We start from the raw sequence: 22423 nt of genomic DNA on the forward strand, positions 1-22423 counted from the left end.
TTGTGGTTAGTGTTTTAAGTGTATTTTAATGGTTATTTTAAATTGCATTCAAGTTTAGTTCCAAGTTCAACAGGGGTTATTAACCTCTTTCCTCCCATACAAATAGGAAATAGTCCTGAAGGTCAATGAGAGAACTCGTTCAGCGTCTCCCCTGAATTCTGATCCTTTGGGACATCCTTTATAAAACTCTTAAATAAAAGTATTTGCAAGAACCTTTCCACCTATTGAGGTTTTCTCTCGTCCTGCCCTCAGAGACGGGTTTGTCCCTTACTGGGGGGACAGCAGCGGTGAAGGGTGTCACTGGGGCAAGCGGGAAGTGCGCGGAGGTGGGGCGTGGAGGTGGGGCCGGGACGCTCCGGGCACCCGGCGCCCTGCCTGGCCCACGGGCGGGGCTGCTGGGCGGCTGCCGTCCCTGGCGCGGGGAGGACCGGGCGGCGCTACCCTCGGGCCTGGCGCGGCAGAGCGCGGGGCGGCAGGTCGCGCCCTCCGTTACCCTCAGCCTGCGTACCCGCGTCTCCTCCGCTTGCGGTTTCTGGTCGGATCCCAGCTGGCCCGGACTTGCTCCGAAGTAGGAGGAACCGCTGTCGAGCGAAAAGTGCACACCGGTGATTGATGAACTCTTAATAGAACTAACCTCTCCCGCCCCCAGCCTAGACACACACGCAGAGCAGGCCTTCACCCCAGCCCCTCCCCTGGCCTCCCCGCGGGCCAGGGGGACGCGGTCGCCAGCCGGTTGGGTGATTAACTCACCGTTTGTCTTTCGGAAAGTGTTCAGGTGGGTCGGAACACGCACCCGTCCGCCGCGCCGCCGGGAGAGCGGGTCGAGCGCGCGTCACATGGCGCTAGCCGAGCCGGCCTTTGTGCGGCGCGACCGCCCCACTGCCCCGGGGAGGCGGCAGCTATTGCTCCCCGTGGGGGTGGGAGGCTCTCCGACTCGGGGTCCACGCCAGCCCTCTCTCCAGTGTGCCCCCAGGTTCGAGCCTGGGTGGGGGCCTCCTTTGTGTGTTTTTGCCGGCGACGGAGATGGCATCGTTGCTGCCCCAAGGGGTTAGCAGACGCGGGTGAAAGAGGTCAGTTCTGGCTCTGCCACTGCCTGGAGTTCAACCCAACCGACCCACTTTCCCGGTCATTTGGCCTTCAGGCCCTTGTGGAGATGGGGAGGGGTGTGGTATTTTAGGGCAGATTTCCTACCAGTAGAGCCATCAGAAGGCCTTCTCCCTGTCTCCTCATAAGTCAGGGACTCTCATCGCCTCCTTCAAAAAGGCCTTGGTCCAACAGGCACTCTTAGACGGATTTTAGCCCGGCTTCCCCACCTAAAACACTGCCTCTGTACCAGGGTTCTCCATGCATCCTGGTTTCAATTAAGATCTCCTCTTTGGGCTCTTACTAATGTTAAAATCCTATTCTCATGATTTTCCAGATATTATTCTTCCATATAAAATGACCCCAACTAGATATAGGAACCATTCAAGAGACTTACCCCGGGAGGAGGAAATGGCAACCCACTCCAATATTCTTGCCTGGGAAATCCCATGGACAGAGGAGTCTGCGAGGCTACAGTCCATAGAGTAGCAGAGTCATGACTGAGCGATGAGCAGGAAGAAGAGATTTTACCACAAGATCTGGGACAAGAAGACTTCTGTAATATCTCCCACCATGCTGATCTTCTGGGAACCCTTCACCTGCTTCTGCTACTGCAAATGACTGGACATCCATTAACCTTGGTTCTTCGTGTGTGGAAACCTTTTGTTTACTGTGCTTCAGAACGCTGGGTCTGGCCTGAAAATGGATCTTTGAATTATCTTTGTACTTTCCCAATTTGCCAAGGTGAGTATGAGACCTGAGTGAAATGTTTAGGAATGGGTTTTGGGCCAGGCGTATAAATCCATTTGGTCAACTCTGGGCACCCAAAATAAAGGGCTTTGTAGCTGGAGTAGGAGACAAGGGAGCAGTGATAACTAAGATTTCATCCTCTGTGATGATCTTCTCTACCACCAGCATAACCAATGCAGTAAATGCACAGGATTCATCTACCCTATCTTTTTTCTCTCCATCCAGACCTTCTACAAGAGAGCTCTAAGAGAGCCAGTCCTCAGAGGTGCTATGGGTGTAGCTGGCCACTCAGTCTCACTTCCCTGTGCTTGAAGTGTCAAGGGATAGGCCCACTCACCCAAGCCATAGCTACATCCCCTCTCTAGAAAGTTGCAAGTGCCCTGAAGTAATCAGGCTATATAGGCCTGTGGGAACTGGAGCCTTCTGTTTCTCTTTTTATTTACTTAATATGAACTGCTGTTCATCCTGTTCTTTTCCTACAGTTTCTGAAAGAAGGACCAGAGTAATGCCAAGAGTTGCCAGATGAAGAGGACCTTCCTGGATTCTGTAACTGGGATTAACCCATTCTTGACTTCAGGAGGCAATTTCAACTAATCCTCAGGATAAAGTCAAAACAGGCCTGGGTTGTCCCTTGAATATCCATAGTGTAAACAGGCTTCTGGCTCCCCCAGGTCAAGTAGAGAAACACTTTTTTAGAATGTTGGGTTTCTCCTTTGTTATTCAAACATACACCCACACACACATCCTCTTCACCCTCCTTAATGAAAAACCTCAACAGATGGGGAGCCTAGGTGCTCAAGCCTGCTGGCTGAGAAGACCACTTCACTCAAGGGTCAGTTGGCTGGTACAGAATGGGGGAGGGAGAGGGATGAGTAACTAGTATGGTTAATTACCATGTTTAAAATACTCCTTACAGATACAAATTTAAAAAATGCTTTTCAGCAAGGTTAGCAGCCTCTGGGGCCTGGGAAACCAATTTGGCTGATGCGTCTCTGATAGGGACTAGGCTTGAGGTTGCACCAAGGGGCAAGCACTTGCTCTGTATTCTCTTCCTCTTATTTGAAAGCCTGTACAAAGAAATTGTACAAACGGATAGTTAACAAATGATTCCATCTGAGAAGGGTTTTTCTCTGTGAGGTCCTTAGATAAGGCTGAGGTCTGAAAGCCAGGAGGTAGAGTGTGTTACCGCCCTTTCTTGCAACCTTTCCTCTGCAACTTCCCTATCCCCCTGGCTAACTCAGTAGGGTTTTCTCACTCCAGTGCAGGCTGGGTACTGAGTTTCTCCTCGGTAGCCAGGGCAGGCTCTCCCTGTCCCTAAATCTTTTCCCACCCCCAGCTCTCATTCTGCAGCTGGTCATTCCAGCCACTTCATCTCAACCCTGCTTTAATTCAGGTTTGATTGGCAAGACAGACTAGGGGGCTCCCAAATGACTTCCACCCCCATCCATAGGCCTAGGCTTGGGGCCCTGACCCCTTTCTTCAGGTCCCAGGAGAATCGCCCACAACCTCCCTGATAAGACCTCCCTCCAATGGGTCTAAGTAGGGGGGCGAAAAAAAGGCAGAGCCGGCCACGACCAGAGCCAAAGAGCCATTTCCTCCCCTTGGGCCGGCCCCTCCCCACCTGCGGGTGTCGGACGCCTTGCCGCCTTTGTGCGGCTTCCCGGCCGCGGGGCCCGTGGGAAGCCGCGCTCACAATGGCGCCGCTGCTCCCGGAAGGCCCGCTGCTGCGGGCGCCCTCGATCCAGCAGCGCGCGGCGGCTAGGGGCCAGCGAGCAGCCTCCTCGAGACCGTGGTGAGCTCCCCACGGAGCCCGCGCGCCGCTCCCGGGAAGAAGCCTCGGTCTGGAGTGGCGGTGTCCTTCCGCTGCAGACGTGCCTCTTCCCGCTGCAGGTCCTCCGCGGGAGAAGGAGCTGCCTGGGCCTGGGGCGCCATTGCCGGCCCGAGCTCCCCTCCCCCACCGTCCTTTCTCTGCCTTCCCGAGACCCGAGAGGGGGGAGGCGGGCGCCTCCGCCGATAGAGCAGCTATTGTGACCTTCCCTCGCGGAGCGGGAACCCAGCCGGCTGCGTACCGCCGGCGGTGACGGGGGAGGAGGAGACTGTGGTCGCAAACCTCGGGCCGCGGAGGGGGTGGCAATGAGAAATAAATAAAGCTTTGCAACCTCGGGCACTTGGGCCCTTCAGAGGGTGTTTGGTTGTGTTTAGACTCCGGTGCTTCCTAACACTAATTGCAGGCTCAAAAAGAGCAGAATTTATGGCGAAGGCCAAGGCGGCTTGTTTATAATTCATGCAGTTTTAAATGGCTGTGCGCGGGCTCCGCTCTCGCCCTGGCTGTCGGCCGCGCGGGAAGGGCCTTCCCAGACTGGCCGCCGCCCCCACTCGCGCCCTGAACGACCGAGTGTGGTCATCACATGACGCTCACGCCAGAGGCTGGAACGCATCCATCCGAGTCGCTCCCGGAAGCCTCGGGGAACCTTTCTCCAGAGGTGGGAGAGGACTCCCACTCTGCTAGCGAGGGGGTGCTTTGGGGCAGCTGCAGCTGCTTGGAGAGGGAGCTCCCAAGCCCGCGATTCTTTGGAGCCTGAGCGTGCGAGGAGGCTGATGTCAACTGGGCCAGACACCGTTTAAAATCTAATCCATGAAACCCTAAGCCGCAGATGACACTTGGGGCCTTGCAGACACCCGCAGACTCAGCAGATACTCCTGCGGTAACACACCGCGCTGGAAAACGCCTGAAGCCGTGATGCATTATGTATTTTTATTATTATTTATGGTAGGAAGAGGAGATGAGGGGAAAACCGGGCTGAATCTAAACAGCCTGACAATTCATCTATTTAATATTTAGCCAGTTAAGAAAGGTTGTAATCCCTGCAAGGCAGCAAGCTCTCCTTTGATTTCCCTAATAGCTTTAAAAATAATTTCTTACAAGACAATTAGAAATTCTGCCTATGGATGCAAATTTCATAGAAAAACAATTTTAAGCCTTGAACGTGGGTAAAATATCCCTTCGGTTGAAGTCATTTATTCTTTTGATACACTTCTACAACATGTATACTTTAAACCTGCTCAGATAAAGTGAAATTTAGCAAAAAGGATAATTCCCTCCCGCCCCCAAACTAACATGCCATTTTAAAAACAGCACAAAGGAACAAGGAAACTAAATATTATTTTGAGCCATCATTATTTAGCGAAACACAAACATCCAAATAGAAACGATTGTTGTTCCACCAGAAGATTAGAAGTTAAATGATTTCCACACAATAGAAATTTCACCTCATGTCACCGGGGATGTAGTAGGAGTTGCATTATTTGTCAAACCAAATAGAGATGCGTGGGCCGACTTTGCTGAAATACAAAAGAATCGAACCTTATCTGAAGGCGTTCTCCGAGTGCCTCCTCCTAGACAAGCCCGTGTAAGCAGTCCGCCCCAGTTAAAACCACGCTAATATTTACAAAACGGTTATAAATCCTCGAAGACATTTTGCCCATTTTGTACAAAGAAACAGGAGTAAACAAAGTGTTTATACTTATTATGTTCCATTAATGAAACTTTTATTACTTTACATCGTGGGGAACGTTTGTTTTCTTTAGAAATGAACCACTGATTTCTATAAGGAAAAAATTGTGAGGGCATTTCCGACAGAAAAAGCTTAGGTGCATGGCTTCAAATGATCGTTTCTTTTTCTGCATCTTAGCTTTTTCATTGTTCAATTCTTCTTATGACTTCTCTTGTATCTTTTCTTTGATTGTCAGTTTTCTTTCAAAGTTTTGTTAAGTACTTAATGCAGAAAAGTGAGCTCTGGCCTCCCCAATGTAAGTGCAACCTAAAAAGGTGGATCTGTATCTAGAAAGAGGGCGGTAGAAACAGTAAAACAGGCAGCAGAGAAACACCCTACCCAGATCATCCCACCCAGAACATTTCTAGGTTTGCATCTTCAGATATCGCACCCTCTGAAGTCAATAGCTAGAAAGTAATCAAGTATTCCCCAGAACCAATTTGTGTACAGGATTCCAAGTAAGTGGAAACAATGTTTCACAGGGTTAGCCTATGGGGGGGGGGGGGGGGGGGGGCCGCCGGGCGGGGTTCCTCTGGGATTGTGCACAAGAAAAAGGCAGAGTGATCTACTTGCAAGTGTGCGTGATTAACACAGATACACTTCCGACTGAGAAATTTTTTATTCTAAATATTTGTTCAAATAGTACCAGACAATTTGAAATCAATAAACTGTGGCGAGGGCTGTGGCTGTTGGGAAAAGAATAACGGGTGTCGTGCCACGCCATAGGGCCGCCTGACTCTACCCGTGAAGGACAATTTGCGGTCTTAATCCTTTACAACTACAAACACCAGCCACGGTTAACAACTGTTCAAAACTACTCTCTCAACTAGTTCAGACCAAGGGGACTAAAGAGGTGATATGTGGCCCCCCGCGGCCTAGGAGCGCGTTCCTAAACTCGGCTGGAGAACTCTACGAATATACACATAAATACATTAAGACGAGGATAAATAATCAGGAAAACGAAATGACTCGCTTCAAATAATAAATACAGATCGTTGAGTCCGATGCAATTCTTATGGGACGGGAAGAAGCATATAAATTAAGGTCTCCGCAACTAAACTAGACGCGGGCTAGGCCCGGACCCTCTGCGAGGCGCGCCGCCGATGGATCTCAGACTTACCTTCGGGACACCATTACCAGATTAGAGTCCCTCGGTCCGCAGTATGTGGCACTGTGAGGTTTAACAGCGGAGAATCCTTAGGGCTGATTTACGGCGAGTCACCCAAAACAGGGTGCGCCTGGAAAGAAGGCCCAGGCGCCTGCGCCTCGGCCGCTGTTGACCCAGAGACCGGGAGGCAGCGGACCGGGCCAGAGCGAGGGAGTGGGGGGTCACCGAGCTGCCCCGCGGGCCCCGCCCGCCACCCCCGCCACCAAAGCCAAAGAGGTAATCGCGCCGCGAGTTCGGGCCGGTGGCGGCCGCTACAGATGCGTCAGTTTGGGGGCCTCGGGCAGGCGTCCCTGAGACGAGTGGTGGGCCGAGAGATCTGTGTAGGTGGGATGAGGGTCACACGGTCCGTGGTGGTGGTTGCCTGGAATCTGCGCGGCGCAACTGTAGTCCACGCTGGCCGAAGACGGGTGCGAGAGGTGGCCCAGGTTGAAGACGGGGCCGGACGCGGGCGCCATGGAGTCGACGAAGTTGCCGCCCACGTACACCGGGCTGCCCTGCAGGTTGGCGCTGGCGAAGCCGCCGCCGTTGCTCGCCATGGGGTGGGGCTCGAACTCGGGCGCCGCGTAGCGCTTCTGCTGAGGCAAGCAGCTGCTGAGCGGCGCCGTGTAGGCGGCCAAGCCGTACATGTTGGGCTGAGATTTGGCGAAGGCGGGCGGCGAGGGCGCGTCGTAGGCCAGGCCGGGCACGGGTGGCAGCTGCCCTGAGTAGGCCACGTGGCCCGCGGCGCCGCCGAGCGGCGGGCTGCGCTCCGGAGACTGACCCGCCGGCGAGTGCAGGATGCCCTTGGCCTTCTGGTCCTTCTTGTACTTCATGCGCCGGTTCTGGAACCAGATCTTGATCTGCCGCTCGGTGAGGTTCAGCAGGTTGGCCATCTCCACGCGGCGTGGCCGGCACAAGTAGCGGTTGAAGTGGAATTCCTTTTCCAGCTCCACCAGCTGTGCACTTGTGTACGCCGTGCGCACCCTCTTGGACGCTGGGCCCGGCGGGCTCTTGTCCTCGCAGCTCTCTCCTGGGCCAGGAGGGAGAGAGAGAGGTCGCTGAGCAGGAGATGTGGGGACACCCTGGGCCGTAGAGGGGTGCTTCCCTGACTCCTTCCTCTTCCTCCCCCCGCCCCATTTTAATCCTGGCTGGAGCGAGGGAGGGGCGTTAGAGCGGTGAGATTCCAAGAGATTCCCAGAACTCAAAGGCCCCAGGCCTACCTATCAGTGGCACCTGAAACTCCCATCTGCCTTCTGAAGTCCAACTCATTCAGCCCACCCCTTCCCCTTCAGCCTAGTCCATCATCCCGTTCCCAAGGCTGAGGAGGAGTTTAATGAGAGACTAGTAGCAGCTGGTAAGGCCTCCCACCCTGTCAAAGAAGGGCCAGACTTCACTTTGAACACTCCTTCCAGCCACTGCTGCTGGGAAGGTAGGTGGGGGGAATGTTGGAGGCAGCCTCAAACTACCTTGCTCAGAGGCTGGCTCCTGGGCAAAGCACCCCAAGCATGGAATGAAGGTGGCAATCTTGGCAGCTCACTCCAGCTCAATTGCACCCATGTGCCCAGTACTCAAATGCAGGGAGGTGACATACCATGAAAATATGGCCCCAGATTTTTAGGGCATTCAAGGCCAGGCTGGGCATATTTTGAGTATTACAGTGCTGGGAGCAGCAGCTTCAGCAGTGGTTTCCACCACCCCTGCCACCTCTCAGCAGCTTGTCCACTCCCTCCCTAGGAAGACAAATGGATTTCTCCTGGGAGGGAGGGCCTAGGCCTGCAGCTGGGAAGGAGGGGCAGGAGAAGGAGCTTACAAGACTTAAAGACTCTTTCCCCCTAGGAGCAGCAGCCCCAAAGAGCAACAGGCAAACCAGAGATCTGATAACAAACTAAGTACATCCCCAGCTAACTACACCTCAAGCTAGCCCTGGACCTGGGAGCAAGTTCATCTACCTGAAGATAAAAAGTGCATCAGAGAACACAAGGCCAGAAAAGTTCAGGCATCAAGCAAGCTGAGCAGAGAGTGGCAGAAGGTCTCAGAGCTGCTGGTCCTGCCCTTCTTCTTCCACACAGACTAAACGGACCTAGGGAAATTTTTCTCAACACCAGAGTCTCCCTTTCCAGGGAAAAAACCCAAGGCTGCTCCTGTTTCAGAGTACAGCCTCTTTCCCTAGGATATGAGCCTCCACATTAGGGATTTCCTGGGGAGGGGGAGAATTGAGTGGGAGTGGCCTGAGATATGCCATTTGAGGTTTTGTTTTTTGTACATGTTATTTTGTTTTGTTGGGGCAGGAAAGGGTTGGCCGTGCCTTTCAGCTTGCAGGATCGTAGTTCCCCAGCCAGGGATTGAACCTGTGCCCTTCGGCAGTCAAAGTGCACAGTCTTTAATCACTGAACCACCCGGGAATTCCCCAGGTGTGCCATTTGGTAGTTTAGTTATCTTGGGCAAGTGACTTATCATCTCTAACATTTTCCTTATCTGTTAAAATGGATGTCTTATTAATACCTACCTCAAAGCGTTCTTTGGAAAATTAGTGCTTATAAAGCACTTAACATGATTCTTAACATAGTGTTCAATAGCCTTTTAGTTCTTATTAATTTAAGGAAGTGGGATTCATGTGATATGGGCTATATCACCCCCTGGGCTTGGGGATCATAGTACCTATCTTCAAGTTTTGAAGATCTATTGGCTGGAAGGAGTTGAGTTATGACCAGCAGTCCAGATATTAGGGCAGTATAAGGAAGAGCTGTCTATGAATAACTATGAGACATGTCCAGCAGCGGTGCCAGCAGCCTGGAGTGGACATCAGCACCCTGTCACTGTAAGGATATGACCACAACCAGAGACACTAAAAAGAAAGAACAGGGAGCTCCCTGGTGGTCCAGTGGTTAGGATTCAGCACTTTCACTGCCATGGCCTGGGTTCAATCCCTGCAGCCCCCAGTCAGAGCACTGAGATCCCTCAAAGCCATGCAGTATGGCCAAAAAAACCCCCACAATTTCTGCATTGCGAGTTTACACATATGGCCTCCAAAGTTGTACGTCCAGCCCTGAGTCTCTTAATTCCTAGGTGAGCTAGCTTCTTGGGGTCAATCTGGGGGAAGGCCCAGAGATGAGGCCCCTCAGAGGGCTACCTGCAGTGGCACAGCTGTTCTTCTGCTTGGAGTTCTGGCGGGACTCTTTCATCCAGGGAAAGATCTGCTTGCTGATGGTGGCTGAGGAGCCAGAAGCATTGGGCCCACCTTTGGCCTTCTTGGCAGGTACTCCACCTCCAGGGTTGGTGGGAGAGGATGGGGGCAGGGCTGGTGGCGGTGGCGGTGGAGGGGGCTGTGGTGGCTGCTGCTCTGAGTTCAGACCTGGAGGCTGGCTGCCACCACCCCCACCTTGGCTGTTCCCAGTGCCAGGCCTCATGCAGCTTCCATTGAGTTCAGCCGCCTTATGGGCTGGGGCTCGGAGAGGCGCAGAGCTCTGGATGGAGCAGGCAGAGCCTGGGTAATCAGTGTCCATGGAGTTGGCAGCAGCAGGGGGTGGATAAGGCTGATGAGGGGCACTATAGCCGTAAGTGTCAGCAGCTTTGCTGTAGCCATAGCCTCCGAAGAGTCCTGGGTTCTCATAGTAAGCAGCCTTCTGCATCGTGTACTCAGGAACCTCCGGGGCCTGCTGACCCTGCTCAAATAACATTGACCACCACTGTCTCCTTCACCACCACCTCCAATGTCTGCCAAATCCTGAGAGAGCTGGGGCAGCCCCAGGCTCCAGATAACCTGCAAAGAAGAAAAGTGAGAGGTCCCAGAGGGACTGTCATTGGCAAGACCAGTCAATACAGAAGGACTAGCCCAGGCTCTCTGCTTCCCACCCACTTCATAGTAGGAGGATCTGGGATTTTTATGAAGTTCAATTTATTTGAACCCTTGGAAGTGTCAGAAGGAATTTCTCATAAACCACAAGAAAAGACTCCCCTTCACCCAAAGGAAGGGGTTAATTTTTTTTTCCCAGATACAATTTTCTTTCTCCAAGATTGTCAGTTTAGCCTTTGAAACTGCATAGAAAAGCACTTATGGCCTATACATTTTAATGACTGAGTTTCTCACTAGACTTTGAGCTTTCTGCAGGTAGGCACTGTGTCTTATTCACCTACATATTCCTAACATCCAGCCCAATGCACCACATGCAGTTAAGTGCAGTAAATGCATGTTGAATGAGTGAATGAATGAATGGATCAATCAGTTAATCATAGGTCATCCCAGGGATGTGATGGGCAAAAGAAAAGTCTGTTAACCCTCAGAACAGCTGGCAGTCTAAAAAAAAAAAAAGTATCTCCCCCACCTGGTTTCAAAATCACAGCATCTTCCACAGAGAACCAGATAGTCCACTCTCCGGTGAATGGGTCAGAGTTGGCCAGTTAGCACATGGGTCAGCACTGTGAAATCTACTAGGAGATAAAACCCAAGAAGAAGACTTAAAGACTCCCAGAGTTATTTTGAGGCTAAAGAAGTTTCTTCTCTTCTACATTTTTCTAGATGCTTTACTTTGTAGTCCACTACTTTTAAATAGATATCATTGGAAATAAGAGATTTAGAATTTGAATGCATACAGCATGGGTGAATAAAAAATGCTTTATGTTCTAACTTTATAATTTTAATCCTGCATCCATTGTATGAATAGATACTACTATTGACCTCTGCTCTTGATCAGCCATTCCACTCCACCTCCAACCTACAACCAATGAGAGACCTCTTATGGCATAATGAATGGACATAGAATTAGAATAATAATAATAAAAAAAAAACTAAGAAAAATTCTACCCTTTTTGTGTCCTTTGACTCTTGATGGGGGGTTTACCTTCTCACCTACCTTCTGAAAGCCCCTAATGAGTTAAAGTTTAACCAGCACTATTCAACCACTTTCATCTGCTTGATAAAGAAAACTCATTGGTCAGCTCCTAGATCTGAATTCTTAATCTCACCTTTCAGTCAACTCTCCTTCCCCAAAACTCCCTGGTTTCCATCATGGTCATCATGACAGACCACATTATCTAGACAACTTATGTGGCCTAACAGATTTGACCATTAGTACTACAACTCCATTCACTCATTTCCCTTCCATTTTCACCAAACAACCTAACTCAATTTCTTAAATTCTTCACATTAGCCTTTATTTGGTAGAATAGTTGCTCATTTTGTTTTAAAATATAAGTGAGCATGCCATTAATCTTGATAAGAGAAGTGCTTCTTAATGAAAGAACAGTCAGATGTAATGTTTTAGGAGTAGTTTCTATTATTGTTCTTAAACGTATGCAGTTAGGATATCTACCAAACAAAGCTGGTCTTAATCTTTCTTTCATTCATTTCTGTATCATTATCTGACTATTAAAGCTACTGAATATTAAATGGAAAGCTACATCCTCATTCTGTGACTAATATTTATATGTGTTTGCCCCCAGGCCAAAAAACTACTCTGACTTTGGTTAGATCTTAGGATTTTTCTAGGATCCTGCTTCCAGCCTTAAACCTTGGGCTCTTTGGAGGTCAAAATGGTCACTTTTGACACTCAGACCACCAGAACTTGATGCTGCTTGTCATTCCATCTACAGCATTGGAAGCAAAACATCCCCTCTCTTGCCTCCCAGGGTGACCAAGTTTATCTTGATAGGTAGACTAGTCACAGTAAAATAGCCTCTTTAGTAACTGACCAAGTCTTTGAAACAGATGGCTTTACATATATATTTGTTCCTATGGCATATTCCCAGACAAAGGTCTGTGTACAGACCTCAAAAGTGCTAATACTGGGCAGCTCCATGAGTAAGCTTAGAGTCTGTTCTCCCTCTTCTGTTTTCATTGTCTTAAGGAATTTCAAGGGTCACTCCCTGATGATCCCGCACCCAAATATCCATTTCCCCAGAAGCAAGGGCAACAGCTCTCTCCTCACTGAGAAGGACTTTGTAGCCTCTTCCATCACCCCAAAATGTAAAGCTCCAAAGAAATCACCTTTCCTAAAACAGAACCTGAGAATATTGTTACAAAACTGGTTTAAAAAGAAGCCGCAGCTTATTTCTTTCCAGAAATCGCTGCTCCTTGTGAACTCTGCTTGAACCTAAGAAGCAGGAACGGGTCATAAATCACTTGGACAATGGTCAACTGTTCAGTGGCTCATCTTTTGGAGCCCCCCCCCCCCTCCTTTAGGGCTTTCTTTTCTCGCCCTTTGGTACCTCTGCTCATTTGGGCCCCGGGACCCAAATGCCTTGGGGTGAAGACTAAGCCGCCTGGGGGGAGGGGTGGTCTTCGAAGTCCTCAGCTGCCCTTTCCTCTCCTCCACCCCCAAATCCTGCTCCCACCCCTGGCCCAGAACACCGGCCAAGGCAGGCACCCCAGAACCCCGCCGGCGCCATCCTCGGCTCCTCCTAGGGCAGGCGCGCCAAATGGGATCTAGCTGGCTCTTTTCTGGTGGTCCCGGGAAGTTGCCCAGTTCAGCTCGGAGGCCCAACCGCCGGCCGGGAATGCAGGACCAAACGGTCCTCAGCCGAAAGGGAGGCGGCCTCCTTGGAGCCACCACCGCCGGATCCCCGCCGCACCCTCTGCGCCTCCGAATCAGCCGAACCCTGATACTTGCTCACTGCACTTAATTCTGCCCGGGATCAATATCTAAATATGATACCGAATAAATAAAAGGCGCTCAAAGCAGCTGGGGGACGGAGTTATTAAGCAGCTGGAGCTCTCACGGTGCATATCAATGCACCTGTCATTGTGGTTTGTAGCAAAATTTATGACTGCGAGCACGGCTGCAGTAAACGCTTCAGTAAGGAATGAAAAGAAAAACACTTCCCAAGGCCCGGCACTTTTCAGAAGTGGAAAACAGTCTCTGCGTAGGAGGAGGCGCAGCAAAAGAATTCCCTGCTTCGCAGTTTTCCCGGCCCCGCGCCCGGGGAGTAAGGGGAGTATATAAAGTGGCCTCTGCGGGCCTCCTGGAGCAGCTCTGTTCGGCGGCCGGACGCGGGACGCGATGGGCGCAGCCTGGCCAGGGACTGGAGACCTGCCGCCCGCCACAGCCTTGGAGGCCAGGCCGGAGGCTCGCCGGACGCACGGAGGCCGGCCCCGCGCGCGTTCGCCCGCCGCCCTCAGTGGCCGCGCAAAGGCTGAGGGGGCTGGGGAGGGAGGCGGCTGCAGTCGCCCGGTGGTGACTAGAGCTGCGATCGTGGTAAAATCAAGGACGGGTCGGATTAGTCTGTGCAACTTGAAAGAGAAGGGGTAGGCGTTGGGGTGGGTGCAGGTTGCTTCTATTCCTTTCATTTTATTATTATTATTTCCTCTGAGGTTCGAAGTGGTCTGGGCTTCTCTGCTTTACCAGAATCAGGGCCTTGGAAACCCACAGATCTCTTTTTGGCAGACACCAATCTTGCTGGGCATCCCCATTAATTCACTGGAACCGGGCATCGATTCTTCCTTCCCTGCTGGCTTTACTACTTTGGGATTGGAAACGACTATTTTTCCGATTTGCTAAGAAGGGGCTCTATTTACCGTAGAGCTGGAGCAGCTTTCTGCCCACGTTCTCCCGATCTCTCAGCCTGAGCTCTTCTGCCTTATGGGAAGACCTGGACGCGCCTTCTAAATCACTCTTATTTAGCCCAGATAACTCAATGTAATACACCCTGCATTTAAGGCACTGGGCTCACCCTATTAAGGCACCATAAATTTGAAGACCGATGATCGGTTATCATGTAACCGGCGGCAGTTCACACTGAGGTGATCCACTTCAAAGCCGCCCTTTGTTTTATGTTTTGATGTATGAATCCTGAGATGGCTAATTTGAGTTGCAGGACAAATGGAAATGTAGTGGAAATTACTTTTAAAAATCACACCACTCACCACAATTTGTGTGTGTGTGTGTTCTCAAAATTTTGTCTCTAACTCTTTGTAGGCTCTTCGAGTTCCTTTTGATATTCTGTTGAGATGATCTGGAACAAAATGGAAAACTCTCAGCAGCGGCTAGTTCTTTCTTACCAACATATGCGGAGAGACATTACTCCCTTTAAGGGTGTCATAATCAATGTCACTATTTTATATGGTGTCTGCAGCCACTCCAGGCACCTTCTCACTGGCAGAAAGGAGACTTGGTTGGCTCCTGGGGAGCAGGTGGCTTTTAACACCACAATCCTTGACTGGATGTGAGAAAGGGGAGGCAGAGCGGTGGGGAAGGACCAGACCTTGCGCAGAGAGTGAGCCAAGTGGGTCAGAGGCACAGGGAAGCCATTCCCTCTCCTCCTATTCCAACCAAGCCCTAAAAGCCCCATGTTCCCCAATCCCCCAGGCCAAGCCCACCCTCTAAGGAGCAAAAGGGAGGGGCTGCAGGATTGGGACAGAGGGAGGCTACAGCTCAGGGCACCAGAGAAGGAGGGCAAATGTGTAGATGGGCCGGATGGGTCCTAGTCAAGGCTCCCACATGAAGCCACAGAGAAGAGGGAGCTGGGTGTTACTTCTTGGTTTGTACGTTGTATCTACCACGATTTCCCTAAGTTTATTGTATTCCAGTCAGTACCCACCACATTCCTGGCCTGGGCTGCCCACAACTGGGTCGGGGGATCAAACCAGCTGCAAACTGGCAAAGAAGCAAACACCCCTTCCACCCCACCCCAAAACAGACCAAGCTGCCTACCACTGCCTGCGCTCAGCGGGTGCCCGCCCTGATCAGGTGAAAGGAGAGACACAGTCCCCTCCTCTTGTATCTGCCCTGTGCAATTTGTCGACTCAGTAGTTTGCAAACACTAAACTGTGCTGGGGAAAGCCCCACACAAAGCGTTCAGGGCCCTTCTAAAGACCAGACCGCACAGCCATAAGCCTTTGAAGTGACCTTTGGCTCGCACAGCAATAACTCACCCCTTAATGAACACCCAACGGAAGCGCCTCGGAGAGATCCCGGACTGGTAGGGCTCCTAACACCGCGCCCAGGCTTCAGCTCCCCAACCAGTCTCAGACCCAGAGGGCCCATTCCACGGAGCCGGCCCGGAGGGCTGAGCGGTGGAAACACGATATACTCGAGCCCTCGGACCGGATCGGCGGGTCCTGAAGCCACTTCATATGAAGCATTCACGTGGGTGGACAACTTTCGCCCCTTAGTTATTTCTTATTTTGGGGGGAAAACGTTCTTCAGGATTATGCACTTCCCCTCAGAAGATCTAAATTGTGAGGCCGCCCAGTGCCGTGATTCCCCCATGCCTGTAGCTAGATTTTGTTTTCCCAGCCCCGGAGGAACAGGGTAAGTTACTCCCGGGCGTTCTTGGGATGTGCGGTGTGCTCTGGGTGCACCTTGGGAAGGGGAAAGCAAAGAGGACCCCAAGGTGGCCAAATTTGGGCTGCCCAGAGCCCCCACCGTTTTCTCAAAGGCTCTTTCCCCAGCCCACCCACCATCCAGCACGGGTCCAACTAACTTCAGCCTTCTGCTTGCCCAGCCTTCTGCAGGCTTTATCTGGCTGGCTCTGAGCCACCAGCTCAAGTACCCCTTTCACAGCCAGAAACGGGGAGCAGGAAGGAACCCCGTCTCAGAACTGTCAAGGAAGAGCGGGTCCGGCAGACCTAGCCAGGCATCCCATCCCCTACCAGTACCCGGGGAAAAGGGGAAAAGCCTTTCGGATAGGGAGCCTTGGTGCAGATTATTGAAATTTTCGGGGAAGTTATAACTGAGTGCTCCACGGGGCCAAATGAAATGCTGTTCGCAGTAATTGGATTCAGCTGACTAAGTTGGCAGGCGTGCAGCTCCAAGGCAGCAAGAGAAGAAAAATGTCCAGTGACTTTAACTTCTGATGGAGCGAAGCATCAGCGATTGACCAAACAAGTTTACTGCTCTCCTTTGATGGCCAGGACCCTGGGAGTCTGTCCCTCTCTGGCTGAGACCTGTCCCAACTAAGGTTAAGGGAGTGCTCCTTGCTTTCTGGGTCCCTTTCCCACAGAGGCCCAGTCTGGCCTAGCCCTATAGCAGTTTTCCAGGAGCTAGGAGCCACTCACTCATGGGGCCGCTTTCTCAGGCTTTAGTCCTGGGGAAAGACCCATGATGAACTGTCCTGTGCTCCCACATCCAGGACACAATACACAAAATGATGGATGGGATGCAGGAACCAAAATATTATTTAGCTGTCATTTCAGTTTCTTTAAGAAGGACCCAGAAGCCCTAAACCTTTTCTCTGCCACTATTGCAGTCAAAAACCAGGTTAGTGAGGAGGACTATGGAGGTGCCCCCCAAATTCTTTTGGGTAACTTGGGGGTTCTCTTGAATTTGAGGGAGAAGCTTAAATAGCATGTTAACCTCACAGAGGAAAAAAAAATTAAGCCAACAGTAAGAGGATAAAAAGCGTGCGTATGTGGAGCTAGCTCCCAGAACAATGCAGGGAGCTGGCTGTTCACAGAGTTTATTTTAAATACGTATAAATCAACCTGCCTGCGCCCAGCTAGGCAGCTCAAGACACGGAATTAATATGATGCTCCATCTTACTTTGGAAGTGACAGTGTTTTTTTTAAAAAAGTTTCTTTTTATTCATTCCATTTTCCACCCATTCTCATAACTGCACATTTACCCCACAAATACTTCCTCCAGCGCCCAGTCCCCTCTCCAGCCCCCTCCTCAAACTGCGACCTCCCGCCATTATGCCACCGGCCACCCTCCCAACCTGGCAAGGTAGTATGTCTCCCTAACCTTTGGGTAGGCGGGGAACATCCCCACAAAGCGAATCTCCTTAGGATTAATCACCATCCTGGATGTATATGTAGAAGTGTATCTAGGTCTACGCGGGCTGCCTCACCAATTGGCAATAATCAAGATCACAGATTACACAAAATAAATCATATTTAGTATCCCATTCAGGGCAGCAAGCAGCCCTGTGCCCAAAGATTTCTATTTTGTCATGCAATTGCTTACCTGGATCCCAATTTATCATAAACCTGGTGTCCTCGGCCTCAGAGTGGGCGCCAGTGGGGGGCAGAGCTAGCCTTCCCCCTTTGTCTGCAGACAACGCTGTCCCAACCCTGGTCCTGCGCGCTCCAAGATGCGGCCATATACCAGAGCACACGGAATTCCCGGTAGAACGGAACCAGGCTGAGGTTCAACTACCAATAAACGTAGGAGGAACGAATTCGCAGTCCCCGAGCTGGCTTTGCCTGCGCTGCACGCCCGCCGGTCTACCGCCTGCCTGTCCGCTCCCAGGCCCAGAGCGGCGGCCACCCGCGCCCCCACCCACTTCTGGGTTCCTGCCCAGCCCTCCCAGGACCCCCAGAGCTCGGGGTTTGTTTTCCTTTCGGAATGTGGCCCTTTCTGGATTTGAAGAGAGCCCCGGAAACCCCCTCATAGTCGGGAAATACAGACGCTGCCTTCAAATGCGAGCATATTTGTTCACGTGACCCCGAGGGAAGATTGTACTGATTGAGGCTGAAACTTTCACGCCATCCAGCCCCGGAGCGCAGCCAGGCCTGGGGGCTGGGAGGAGGGGCAGGAGGCGTGGGATCTCGGTCCCTTCCCCTGGGCAGACCAGGGTGGGTTTGGGGCAGAAGGAAAGCCCCCATCCCGAGGCCTGTGAATGACCTAGCTCCAGCCTGGCCGCTGGCAGTGGGATGGGGGGCGCTGAGCGTCTCTCCCCCCACGACCTCTGACCTTGGCTCAGCCTTCCACCAGGCTGGCCCGGGGACTGGAAATTTTAGAAGCTGCGTTTCTTACAGGCCTCTCCGGAGGCAGCTGCGGAGCACCAGAGGCCCAGGTTCCCCAAGCTCCCCAGCCGCGCCCGGTACAAGGTCCCGCATCCTCAAACACCCGGGCAAGGCGCCGCTCTTCCCCTCCCCTGGGAGGCAATTACGTTGTGGCACAGCGCAGGCTCCCGTCCTAAGGTTGAGAGCCTCCAGCTCACAGACCCCGAGGAACGTCCCTCTTCACCACCACCATAGTCTGGGACTTTGGCTCGTTCCGCGGACACAGCCGATGAGCCTACACTTTCAGAGCCAGAAAAAGCGCATAAGCAACGACCGAGACGGGGGCGTTCTCCCTTCTCTGCATCTGGCGAACTTCACCCGGGTCCCGCCGGGCCTGGAGCCGCGGAGGCGTGGAGCCGCTATTTGCCGCGAGCTGTGAGCCTCTGGGTCTGGGCAGGGCCCATGGATCCCACAGGCCCAGTGACAGAAGGCCGCGGCTTCCCGCTTCCTGCGACGTCTCCAAGAACGCGAAGGGAGATGCGGGATCGGTCCCGGCTGGGCTTAGCTGGGAGAAGAGGGAGCTTCTATTTTAGAAATAGTAAACCAGGATAGATTTCCAGCACACTCCGAGTGGTCGGGTGTAATTTACGGTAACAAGGGTAACAACTCTGCATGTGGGAAAGAAGAGCTTAAAAACTCCTGGCCAAAAAAAAAAAAAAAAAGCTCCTGGCCAGGGCGAGCAGCCAGCCTCCAGCTCCCCGGCTTGCAGTGAGCCCCCACCGCCCTACCCCAGCTCAACTCGCACTGGGAATCCCGCACTATGTGGGGGTGTCCACTCCATCCCCGAAGTCCGGCTTTCACAACCAGCTCTGCTTCTCAGCGGCATCGGGCACGGGCACGAAGCAGATACCCTGTTGCCACTTGCGAGGTCTCGGACAGGGGTAGGCGCATGGGCAGGGCCGCCGCAGAAGAGCGGGGAGAAGGGGGTAAGATCCTCCGCATTCCCACTCCAGAAGCACAGGAAAGTCCCGGAGAAGAGGTCACAGGCTCGAGCCCCCAGACCTGTCAGCGAGCCCCTCCTCTGTTCACCTGGCTGGCCCTAGCTAGAGGCCCACTCAGGGCGCCTCTTGGAGCCGGACAGTGGGTGCCCCCCCCACCCCCGTCCACCCTCACCCGGAGGACCCCGCCCCCAAGCCTCCCGCCAGGGGCCGTGCAGCCGGCCCGCAGCAAGTGTTAATCTCCAGCCAAAGAGGGGGGCCCCTTTGCGGGAATTTGTCTCCAGGAAAGGATCTAAGCCTTCTTCAATCGGAGCATATGTTCATAGAGCAATAAACCGGAAAGATTTACAGTCCTCGCCCGGCCCCCAACAGCCTCGCACCCTTTCAGGAATTACTTACGATGATTTATCACACCAACGCGGGCAATTGTCACACTGATAAAATAGCCCGGGCCGGTGCCCGCCAAGCCGGGCCTTGGGAGGCTGTTGGCTGCCGGGGCTGGCAGCCGGGCTGGGGAGGTTTTTTGTGGGTTCCTTTCTGGAGCTACCAAGGTATGTCCAGGTGGGGTGAGGTGAGGTGGGGTGGGGTGGGGTGGGGTGGGGTGGGTGGGGGTGAGGTTGGGAGGGTGACAACCAATTCTCATTGAGAAAAAATGCAAGCAGCTCAGAGAAAGTGCCCAGAATCTGCGCCAAAGTCACTTGCAAAGCACATAAACATTTGTCATCTTTGAATAATTGAATTAATGTGTTATTGTTTGAATGTATAATTCATAACGGAGGAAACTTTGTCTCTGTCCTGATGGGGGAAATATACACACGCCAAAAAAGAAATCAAAACACACACAATCCCAAAACAACCACCACACGCAGCCAGCCCCCAGCTCGCCTGATATCATCCTCAAAGCCAACTAGAGGGAAGGAGGCATCGGGCCGGAGCGACCAGCTGGAGGAGGAGAATGGCCGCTGCTGCCCCCAGCATGGACCTCCGGCAAGCTGGGGTGGGGTGGGGTGGGAGCAGGGTGGTTCGTGGGACCTGACAGCTAGCTTCTCGCGAGTTCGAGAAAAAAGGCTGAAACGAGCCAGCGGGAGAGACGTCTCCAGCATCTCATCCCTGGTCTCTCCCCGACTCTACACGCCCGTTTCCCTTCCCCCGAGGCTTCCCTTCACCCCAGGGTCTCCCACTCCTTGGGTGGCAGAGAATTTCCGTGTCTTTATTTTAGATCTTTTCCCCAAATTAAAGATACGAAAATCGAGGGGGAAGAGGGACAGACTCCTTGCTGGGGTGACAGAAGCAGTAGAGCTGGGGTGAGAGGGAGGGGAGTGGGAGAAGCAACTCGGAAATCATTATCTGTTGGTTAAAATCTGCCTGGGGTAAAATTTCAACTCGATTTTATAGCCTTCCATTATGACGCAAAGAAAAATTTACGACCCTTGCTTGAAAAGAGGGCCGGAGCCTTTTCTCACCGGTTTAAGAATAGGCGGCAGATGCCGTGACAGCGACCATTGTTCCCGGTAGACACAGGCGACCGGGCAACCTCGGCCCGCGTGCGCCAGGCGCGTCCCCCAGCCGGGCGGGTTTTTACTACTCCTGTCGCCTCTGAGCAGCCCGCGCGCACCCTCGCCCCTCGCCCCCCGCACACCCTCACACACACACACACTCTCTCTCTCTCTGTCTCACACACACACACACACTCGGCCGCTCTCAGTAATTTTTCATAAGTGCAAAGCTTTGCTGAACCAAAGGTCACCATCCAAGCCACTAACAACTTCTTGACGGCGCACGCTTCCAAATCAGGAAGCAAAGGGAACTATTTGTCAGCGGCCCTGACAGCTAAGTTCATTAAGGATTTAAATCCGAAGAAATAAAAGTCGACAAAATATTTACCTGCCGGCTGCACTCCCTCGCCCGCCGCGGCCGCCGCCGCCACCGGGGGCCGAGGGTGGAGGGCTGGGGGCGCCGCGCAGCCCCCCTCGGTGGGTGATATTCTTGGGATCCCTGCACAAGTAGGAGAGAGCCCTTTGCGTGGCAGATTAATGACGACTCCGTGTTTCTTAAGGGACGTGCTGAATTAATTATTTCGCCAATCACGTGGTCGGGACTTGTAGAAATCTATTCTTATCATCTTCCTCGCACTTTGAAAATTCTCCGGGTTATGAAAGGCCCTCCCCCGGCTGCCGGCGAGCCCCGGCCACCCAGCCCGGCGCGGGGGGCAGGGAGGGCTCCCCAACATGGCGGGCGCGCGGGAAGCGCTGACTGCCTAGGGTCCCCGATTTACAGTCCTGTACTCCGACCGGCTAGGCTGAGCACTCGCTTCCTCCTCATTCCTGCCCGCGATTCAATACACACGACCGTATTGATGTATTGGTGGGCACAGGAGGAGCCATTAGCCAGAAGACAGGCAGAGGACAATCATAAAATGTGTCTGAATATTTAAACTTCTGTCTGCGCACTTATAAATACACATGTCCACGCGTCTGAGGCAAGCCCTTACATATATTAAGGACACACGTCTGATTTTTTGCATTCTGCTCATTTCTTGTCGAGAGTAAGCTCCCCACCCCCATCTATTTTGGGACGCCTGTCTTGGCCCCCTCTTCAAGGCAAGGCCAAGACGTGAAAAGCCCTCGTGAAAAAAATAGCGCGCGCCACTCTTTATAGTGGGGAGTGTTTATTGTCGTCTGGAGGGCCGAAGGGGCGCTCGGGGGAGGAGGGGCAGCTGCTGGAGGCCCCAGTGGGGCTGAACAGCACAGAAGTAGAAGGAGCCCAAGACTGGAGACCAGAAGGGTAAGATCCAAGCAGCCACGGCCAGCCTCAGGTTGGCCCAGAGCCCAGCACCAGACACTCTTAGAGTTGGGGAGCCAGGAGATCTCTCACTCACCATGTCACAGATCGAGGGGGTCTGGGGCTGACCTGGGCCTGCACCGAGCCAAACTGGAGCCTCTTTTTAGCCCAGGAAGTTACTTATTTTCCTTAAAAAAAAAAAATAATAATGCCCACCCCGCCCCCACCCCAGCCTGAATCCAGCCTCTGGCTTTCCAATGCACACAAAATTTAACAGCCAAATTGGGAGTATGTAGGTATGGGGGAGGGAGAAAATGGTAGAATTTCTATGCCTTACACAGTTTAACCCTCACACATCAGGGATATTATAGAAAATAATAAAATACACTGTTTATACTGGATGTTAGCTTTTAGAAGACCTAATGAAGAATGCTTCTGTGGAGGCACCAAA

The 22423-nt window shown here is 52.5% G+C and overlaps 1 protein-coding gene and 1 long non-coding RNA gene across 4 annotated transcripts; both read right to left on the reverse strand.

Moving 5' to 3' along the window:
- LOC113902103 lies at positions 1-3897 on the reverse strand. 2 transcript variants are annotated; one of them, XR_003513671.1, is made up of 3 exons: positions 3455-3897; positions 751-2900; positions 1-581 (listed from the first exon to the last, which is right to left on the reverse strand). It is a non-coding gene; the product is annotated as an uncharacterized LOC113902103 (long non-coding RNA). The 2 variants fall into 2 exon arrangements; XR_003513670.1 differs by lacking the exon at positions 3455-3897 and having other exon boundaries at positions 751-3448.
- Positions 3898-4574: 677 nt separating this feature from the next.
- Positions 4575-10943, reverse strand: HOXD3 (homeobox D3). Of its 2 annotated transcripts, XR_003513667.1 has the most exons (4): positions 10857-10943; positions 9665-10294; positions 6508-7564; positions 4575-5674 (listed from the first exon to the last, which is right to left on the reverse strand). XR_003513667.1 is itself a non-coding variant. In XM_027557044.1 (3 exons), exons 2-3 carry the CDS (start codon positions 10209-10211, stop codon positions 6807-6809), a joined length of 1305 nt encoding a protein of 434 aa, XP_027412845.1. In that variant the 5' UTR covers positions 10212-10294; positions 10857-10943; the 3' UTR covers positions 4575-6806. The 2 variants fall into 2 exon arrangements, 1 of the variants encoding a protein (XP_027412845.1); XM_027557044.1 differs by having other exon boundaries at positions 4575-7564.
- Between the last annotated feature and the right edge of the window lie 11480 nt (positions 10944-22423).

Source organism: Bos indicus x Bos taurus, chromosome 2, assembly GCF_003369695.1.
Source record: "Bos indicus x Bos taurus breed Angus x Brahman F1 hybrid chromosome 2, Bos_hybrid_MaternalHap_v2.0, whole genome shotgun sequence".
Classification (NCBI taxonomy): Eukaryota; Metazoa; Chordata; class Mammalia; order Artiodactyla; family Bovidae; genus Bos; species Bos indicus x Bos taurus.

Bases quoted from the DNA above. Each gene is read 5' to 3' on its own strand.
- HOXD3 (XM_027557044.1), bottom strand. From the start codon at position 10,211: ATGTTATTTGAGCAGGGTCAGCAGGCCCCGGAGGTTCCTGAGTACACG. The intron at 7,565-9,664 runs GTAGCCCTCTGA...CTCCTGGCCCAG, and splicing joins GAACAGCTGTGCCACTGCAG to GAGAGAGCTGCGAGGACAAG.